Here is a 9,089-nt window from a genome sequence, read left to right on the forward strand (position 1 = left end):
ACAGAACAAGATCTTGCTTATTTCTTTGCAATTTTAAAAAAATGCAGGAAACGTGGGTAAAAGGCTAAAAGGAACTATGCAAGGTTCCTATTACTGAATTCCTTTTTTTACTGTTAATTGTAGCATGAAGGTACTGGACGTTCAGTCTTATCAAGCTGTGGGTTACTAGAGCCCCTCAAATTAAGTGCATGTCTCCCAGAAGGCTCTTGTGGGTAGCACCCCATCTGCAGTAAGCTCTGGTACCCCTTTCTTCTCTGCAGTGATGCTGCCAGTAGATGCAGCAAAAACCTCTGAGAAGGCTTTATGAGAATTACTGCTGCTTGAAGCAGCATTCATTTCTGGTTGAATATCTACTAGAATATTTGAGGTGTCTGAAGAAGAGCATGTCAGTGGAGTGCGGCAGCCCTCTGGCATGACTCCAAAAACTGCACAAAGCCCCCTCACCCCTCTGCAGAAATAGGGCAGCAAGAGAGGGCTGGGGGAAGCAGTCTGCAGTCTGTGCTCACCTCTTTCTGCAGCTTTTGGGGCATTTTCCTCTGCTTCACTTTTTTATTTTTTTTTCTTCTGTATTTCCTTTAGAGAAGGGAACATCTGGAAATGCACTGATTTGCCTTTCATTTTAATTTCTTTTCCTGTGGAGATCACAGAGAGCTGCGGTCACATAAGCATGCAATAGACTATGACAAGGAAAGGACCCCCTCCATTGTCAGGTCACAGGTTTTTACAGCTTCACTAAGAGCACCATCTGCTGGCATCAATATATTTATTTTTCCCTGTTCTAAATCTTTTCCAGAAGAATCAGGCTTATTATTGTCACTTCAATAATAGTTTAGCATTTGCAAATTTAATTGAATTTCAATTCAAGTGCAGAAGTTCTTTTCATGTTACATCACCTGCTATTAGAAAACATACTTCAGTGGCTGAAATTCATGAACACTAAGTATAACATAGCTGAGATGTAGATTTAGAGACCCAAGGCCAAATTTTGCACTCATTTATATGCCTAGCAAAAAGATTGGAGTTAATGGAGCTGAATGAGGTGTGAAGCAGTGCAAGATTTGGCCTGTATGGTGGTGTCATTTAATCATCTTCAGGAGCCATTTTATTGGCAACATTTGCAGATGCATAAAGGTCACAAATCTGCTAGCACAGCTGCACAGTAGATTCCAGTTTATATTCTCCTCTTCTACTGGTATGTTCACTGGCTGACATCCATGAATAATCTACTGATACACAGTCAGAGAAGAAGAGCAGATGTAAGATCTACCATGCAAATTTGAAAGCGGAAGAAAGGAAGTCTGTTCTAGAGAAAATACATATGACCAAAAAGCTTTTGGAAACTCTTTTCCTTCAGATTCTTCCTGATGCTGGCTAAGGAGGAGAAAGAGTAATTGGATCAGTGCTATAATGTGAAACTACGCAGGACAAGACAATTAAATTTCCTTTCTGTAATTGCAGCCTCTCTGGATGTCCTATTGCTGCAGCAGAGAAACTGGCTAAAGCTCAAGAGAAGCATCAGAACTGTGATGTGTCAAAATCAAACCAGGCATCAGATCGGGTTTTAAGGTATTAGAAATCACTATAATACTTATTCTTATGCAGAATTCATCACACATTCACCTAATCTGAGAATTTATATTTATATACGTTGTATATACATACATATCTTCTTTAAAGAAGAGTTAGAATTAGGGCTTCTGGATCCAATCCTCACAGTGTATATTTCCCACTCAATTTACATGGGGGAGGGTTGGTAATTATTTTGGCAAGTACATGTAAAGCTGAAAAGCTCATTTTTGTCTTAGGCATTGTTTGGTGTAAAGATGACTGCTGGAGTGCAAAGTCTAAGAACAATGTGAAAAAAGTTGGTATCTTTTGGGAATAAACTAATATTTACCGGTAAGTCTTGGTTTTTTCAGCAGGCTTTTACTAGTAAATATCAGTTTAAATTAAACCAGAAGCCCTATTTACATTACCAAACTGGTAGTACACTTTTTGGCAGGACACTTGAAAAGTGCCAGGTACAACTTAGATTCCAAAATAAGGTCAGGCTTAGTTCTTTGTCGCTGTTTCTCCACTCACTGCCAGGAAGGACAGAAAGAGAGAAAAATTATCCTAAGTTTTCACACAGGAAGGACCTTGAACCAATTTGACATAATTTTCTCCCTTATCTTCATCCATATAGGATTCTGCATTTATCAAAACCTGTATCCAGCTTTGTGCTATTGTCTCCTCTTTTGAGATATGTGAGTGGAAAAAATATTATTTTTAAGGAGCTGAAGTGTGAAAGATACATGTAAAGGAACTAGACTTCTGCATGATTGTACCAGCCTTATGCTGAAGATGCCCCAAGAGCTGCAGAATTTCTCCATGGATACTGCAGTATCTGTGGGCTGGGATAGGTACATCCCTCCCAGCTGCCTGGATGAGCATGGTGGAAGTGCCGCAGCTTTAGTTCCCAGAATTTCCTACTTATCCCATAGGTTTCTTAGTATTTAGATATCTTCTGGATTTAAAATCTGATAGGGCTGCTTAAAATGAAAGTTTTCTACTGTATTATCAATGTCATTCTTTGAATATTCTCTTAAAACTTCATCTAATCTTCATGGTCTTTCCAAAAACCAATCTTTCCATAGAGCTACGAACACAGAATTATGGTTCACATCTACGTAAGATTTTTTGTCATGCCTGTTGACTTTGTTTTCCTTCCTCAGATTGCTTTTGATGGGCTTTATCCTAACTGCCCCTAATTCTCATTGTATGGTTTTTCATAGAGCATCCCAGACAGTTTTCTTAGAGAAGGGTTCTTCAAATCCTGTAAATGAAAACCACCCTTTGAGGGAGTAACGCAGTTTCTTACTTGTTGGAAAAAGATGGATCAAAATAGCTGTGGCTCTTCCCAGTGCCCATTGGAGGGAAGCCACTGAAGTCAGATGCCATACAGAGAAGGCAACTGCTCAAAAGCAGCATCCAGTTTGCTGGCAAACTCCCTAGGAAGTTGCGCTCCAATCTTAACTTTTCTTGTGAGCTTGCTGTGTTTCAGATTCTATAGACAACTCAAATAATGCTTTCATCTTGTCTCCTGCTTCCCTTTTACCTTTAAGTCATTGAAGCATTTAAGATGAAGAACTTGGGAGCTATTTATAATATTTACATGCAGGCAACTGATGGGCAGACAGAGATGTTCTAAGACTAAATCTTGAATATTTGTCTTCATCCCAGTTTCCATCCCACCTGCATTTAAAATTTCTTACTTAAAAAGAAATCAAATCCATAGGGCTTCTGTTCCACATAAATTTTGGATTTGCATTGAATGAAGAGGATCTGAATTGCATTTTTTTAGCTAAATATATATTATCTTGAGACAGGATCGAAATACTATTTGTATCAGCTCATTGTATAAATGAGCGCACTGTATTTTGTGAGGAAGACGTGTCTAAAGGAACGAGCATACATAAATCAAAGGGAGTAGTATGACTAATATGATTTCTTGAGTGATCTTTACATAAATATCCTGACTAAAGTCTAAGAAAATTAATTCATTCAGAAAAACTTAAAATTCAAAACCTTTTTCTTGCTATTTATCACATTCCATTTTGTTAGTCAGCATGATGATACTTCTGGTCTTGACTGAATTTATGTTCTTACGAATGTTCCTTCCATTTCTTCTGGTTATAAATGCAGTAAAGAGAAAAAAAAAAAAAAAGAAAAAAACTTGATTGTAGGATTCTTGATTCCAACCTCAGGTGTGCTGTTCTTCATCTTCACCTCCTGCTAAATGCAGTAGGTAGACAAGCAGCACTGTGTAGCAGTTGCTGCCTATGGCCCAGTCATATACCACTTTCTTAATAGAGGACAAGGTTTGCAGAATCTGACCTTCATTTACCTGCTTTGAGAGCTGATGACTTCTGTGTCCACATGCAGAAAACACCATGACAATGGAGGAGTTCACTACAGCATTCTTGCACTGAGTTTTTACAAGTATCTCCAATGGCCAAAGGAGATCAGTCAGGGCTTCTCCTGACTATTCTCCCTGATTTTAATCAAGAGAAATGTATCTCATACAGTTTCATTCTATATTCATTTGCAGAACCTTCCTTGAGCTGTGTGTCTGCGTATCAGAAATAGCAGCTCCTGCTGGAACCTTGCATTTAAGGGTGAGCAGGACCTGCAAGGCAGCAGCTCAAAGTCAACAGAGGTTTTGAGACTCTCCTATGTATTTCTCAAGATGCACATGCATTTGTATATTGAGGGATGAAACACAACTAGCTCCTTTGGAAAGCACGTGGGAAAACAGTATACAACTCCACTGAAAGAAGTTCAGAGGAAACTCCATTAATTAAGTGGAGCTTCCAGTGCTATTTTTATTTTCTGACATTTAAAGAAATCTGTCCAAACTTCTTCTGTCAGTTTGCCTGCCCCTCCTTAATTCACCTTCCTAAAGAGAAGATGTTCGCCGGGTGATGCAATTACACGGGGAAAGGGAAACCCTGAAGTATTTTAAAACAGAATTTTAAAATACTTTTAGCTACAGGATACATTTAGTAGTATTAGAATTAATTTTGTCTAGGCTTTGTTCAAGAAAATATATATTGTTTGTCTGCTGAAAATAACCAAACTAAGCAAATGCAATAATATATTGCTGTCTCTTGAGTACAAGGAATAACTAAGATTTTCTAATCTGAGCTATAAATTATGCACAGACACAGTAAACTGAACTGCATCTAACAAACTTTACATATCTTTAATTTCTAGGCCCATGTGCTTTGTTAAGCAATTGGAGATCCCTCAGTATGGCTACAGAAACAATGTCCCCACCACCACACCCCGCTCCAACTTGGCCAAGGAACTAGAGAAATACTCTAAGACTACGTTTGAATATAACAGTTATGAGAACCATGCCTATGGCAAGAGAGCCATAGCTCCCAAGGTGCAATCCAGGGATATATCCCCCAAAGGATATGATGGTAGGAGGTGCACACTCTTATACATGAGAGACAAGTTTGTAGTTAATCGTGTTGTTGTATATGTAAACATCATACAAATAAGACATGTTTTCATGTTCATATAGTATATGAGGAATACTGTCATGTGTAAGTTATTTTAAAGGCCTTTTAAAAAAGCGTTGTTTTATATGGTGCTTGCTTCAGGATTGTTGCAGTGGCAAAAGAACATCTCCAGCTATTAGGCTCCTGGGTTGTGTTGAGATTGCAATAAAAGCTAAGTAACAGAGCCAGTCCTTGTGGTGAAGGAGCACTGCATTATGGTGCTATCTGGGAGATCTGGCCTCAAGGGTCACATTAGGATTCTCGCTTCTGTACGGTAGTTCAGGTGACTCGTAAAGATAACATACTTGCTCTGTGGGGATACGGAAGTAGAAAATCTGGATCTCATTGCACTTCAGAAATCACTGCTACTTACTTAATGAGTCATTTCTGCTCATTTTGTCCTCATGAATACACCTGTTGAAGTCTCTCGAAAACCTAAGTAACGTGTGTAGGAGAGGGCTGAAAGCTGCTTCAGTTCAGGAGAAGACGATGGGGTCTCTTAGACAAGAAGATTTTTATTAGGGGAGAAAAATGAATGGCAGGATAATAAATGAGGATTTGGATTGTAGCTTTTGAGGACATCAGTAATTTTTCAGAGCAATACAATTATATGTGTGTATGTATATTTTGTATTTGTATATATAAATTTATGAAACCAAACTGTGCCTTTATCTTCTATTTTCTTTCTTTTTTTTTGAATGGCAACAGTTTATTTTTTGGTTAAAGTATTTTATAGTACTCAATGACTACCATAAGAAATTTCAGGCAGATGTCAGATTTTTGTTTAGGAAAACAGGGATAAGTATACTATATAGACCAATTTATGCTGTTGCCTGAACACAGACTCTGACATTGAAAAGTAGGTAAGTGGAGAAAGGGAAAATTGCTACAGCTTCTGCCTTCATATTTCTGATATTTTGCATATTTTGCTTTCTCATAGAATCAATAACCATGTTCTTGTACTATAGCAGAAAGGAGAAGGTTTGTGAAAGGCAACTTATTTTTGAGTAAAAGTGCCCTTTTTTCTTCTCTCATACGCTTGTCTTGTTTACTTGTGTCAGAATAAGGGCTTGAGAATTATAAAGGTAATGTGCTAAATCTAACTGTGATTAGTAAGCTAATGAGTGTACATTAATATAACATAAATGAGATATTAACTGTTGTGCATACAGTCTGTCTAGTCTTACAGAAAGGAAGGAGTCAGATTCTTGCTAGAGATCCTGTGGACATGCATATTTTCAGATCACATTACTGTTATTTAAGCAACTAATAGATATTTTTCTTATTTAAGATCCCTTTTCAACAAATAATTACAAACTCCACTTTTTTTTTTTACAAGTCACCAGAACTTGAAAATATTTGTAACATTAAGCACAAGTTTAACAGTGGCCTTAAATAGTGAAAAGCTAGGATGATCATAGAATCATAGAATACCAGGTTGGAAGGGACCACGAGGATCATCTAGTCCAACCTCTCGAGGTAAAAGTATAGTTTAAATGAGATGAGTCAGCACCCTGTCAAGCTGACTCTTTAAACTGACCAGTGTAGGGGAATTTACCACTTCCCCTGGGAGATTGTTCCAGTGTCTGATTGATCTCATGGTAAAAAAAAATTCTTCAGGATTATGTACATCACCAGATGTATATCTTCTGGATGATATACATCACCGTCTTTATGTACACACATCGTCCTTTGATATAAACAGGAATTTTACTTGGAGATAAGACTGGGACTAGGTTGTTTCACTGCTCAGTAATCTGAGCCAGAGAGGACTGAGGGACACTGCATACATGTGATTCATGCTGCTACAGCACATATAGATAGTTCTTGTGTACTCTGAACAGCTGACAGCCATTCTGGCTGGAGCAGGTTGTTTGGATTCCTTATGAATTTGTTCTATACTCCTGGCTCTGTAGGAGGCAGCACATGCTGTTCATCCACGTGATGTGTGTTCTGTTTGGCTAGACAGACATGCCGATGTGGTCCCAAAGATGGGACCTAATTTGTACCCTATCAGGGATTTTCATGAAACATTTAGGATTCACATCTCTTTGATATTCCATAACTACTCCATCATGTTTGGCTTAAATTTGCAATGGGTTTTGAAGTTCCTGAGAAATACCAGCTAAATTCATAGAACGATGAAGTTAAATCCTGGACACACTGAAATAGGTCAGAGTTTTGGCACTGCCTTTCAATGACACAAGGATTTTGCTGACAGTTATTGTAAATAACTGAATATGAAGGAGATTTCAGGACGAGGCTCTTGACTTAAAAAAACCACTTTTCCTCAAGAAACTCTGCAGTATTTCTAGGTGAATTCGTATTTGTGTGTAAAAAAAATTACTAATTACTGCTACTAAAGTCATTATGAAAGCACAGAGTGCACACCTATTATGTATGTCAGCAAACACATTTATAAAAAAGCAGATTTTTAGCTCAGAAAAGTCATCATGAAAACCTGAAAGGAAGCCTAAGGTTTTGGGAGAACTTGCAAGTAAACAGTGCTTTAGTTTTCTGACTCTGTAAGATGAGACAAATAGTCTAAGGATCTGAAAAATCAATAATTTCATGTCTCAATCCTTTTTTAATTGTAACCTAGAACTGTATTTTCATCATCAGATAAAGGGATTACCTGTTCAATAAGTGTATGGTTATGAGTGACATGAACATAAATAGCTCCTTTGGATTGTTTTCTTGATTTTTTTTTCCAGTAAGCTTTAATAAAAACCAAATAGAAAATGGATGCTCTGTATTGTGGGGTAGGATACTCTGATTAATTCTTAAGAAATCCTGTGTTTGTGGGCTTGTTTTTCCTTTGAAACCAATTTCATAGTGTATTGGATATTGGGCTGACGGTATACAGCAGTAGAGATAAGAACAGCTGGGCACAGCAGGCAGAGGAGACAGCTCTTTCTGTTGCTCAGATGGTGGCAGGAGCTCCTCTCATTCCACCAGTAGTACTGGGCCTTTCCATCAAAACACTGAGAAAGTGTTAGGAGTGGGAATCATCTGACCATATAGAGACTTTTATAACGTCAGCACCTACATCTGAGCTTGTCACCCCTTTCAGGTCCAAGGAGAAAGGTAGACACTTCTCTGATGCAGTTCATCTCCTCCTGAAGTACTTATTTAAAACCAGTCAGGTGAATCATTGCCTGAAAGTGACTATTTTTTCCCACTGCCTATGGAGGAAGCCTATAATGGATAGGTCAGATATCTGAAGTCAGGTGGGATGAATCTCATTGTGCAAGTCAGAAAAAGTATTGAAGCTGTCATTAATTTATGTAACACATACAAAGTTTAAGCAATACTGGGGGTCACGGTGCTTGGGCAGAATTTAAGTCCACTCAAAATATCTTAGTTTGATCCTTTATGTTGCTGGGATCTGTTCCACTCCTCCATTATTAATTAGCAAGAGGAGCCTGTAGACTTAGAAAGGTTCTTCGTAATCAGCCCAGTTTGGATATGCAGCTGGTTAGATATGTGTCTGTTATTTAATGGGAAAGGTGTTCTCTGCATGTGTTTTCACTCCAGATCATGAATGTAGGTGGACTGCAGAGCTTCCAAAGCCTGGTGCCGCAGCATTGGGTGATGAAGCAAACAGAGTTATCTATACCAGAAAGAATGCAGATCTCCCTTCGTTAGAGAGCAACTTGATTTAGTTCATTATAAATTGGTGATCTTTGTTTCTCCTGAAAAGCTAATGTGAAATGAACAGTCTGGGTTATGTGATTAATCTTAAAATGTACAGCTACATTAAAGTTAAAATAACCATGGCCATTTCTCTCTAAGTGAGTTTTGCTTAAATTATTGGTAATCTAAAAGCTAATAATTGCGCAGCATGCTTATAGCACTTCTCATCTTCAAAGTGTTTTGCAAGTGAATCACAACACAACTAAATTTTAGAAGCAACTTTCTATTTATAGGGAAAATGCATTGGAGGGATAATATAGTTTGACCAAGGCCACAGAGGAGTCCATATCAGAGCCTACATGAGTTTCTGGTGGTTAGTCCAGTGTATAAAGCTGCCTCTTTCCC

The 9,089-nt window shown here is 38.1% G+C and overlaps 1 protein-coding gene across 1 annotated transcript in view; it reads left to right on the plus strand.

Moving 5' to 3' along the window:
- Positions 1 to 9,089, plus strand: part of LOC104536411 (myelin transcription factor 1-like protein) — a gene marked incomplete at its 3' end in the record, with an annotated part of 81,228 nt that overhangs the window by 57,881 nt on the left and 14,258 nt on the right. The window contains exons 8-9 of the mRNA XM_010179006.1: positions 1,459 to 1,566; positions 4,756 to 4,967. Coding sequence (XP_010177308.1) covers positions 1,459 to 1,566; positions 4,756 to 4,967 — 320 coding nt within the window. The remainder of the gene's footprint in view (positions 1 to 1,458; positions 1,567 to 4,755; positions 4,968 to 9,089) is intronic.

This window comes from Mesitornis unicolor, unplaced genomic scaffold (assembly GCF_000695765.1).
Source record: "Mesitornis unicolor isolate BGI_N332 unplaced genomic scaffold, ASM69576v1 scaffold6232, whole genome shotgun sequence".
In the NCBI taxonomy this organism is placed as follows: Eukaryota; Metazoa; Chordata; class Aves; order Mesitornithiformes; family Mesitornithidae; genus Mesitornis; species Mesitornis unicolor.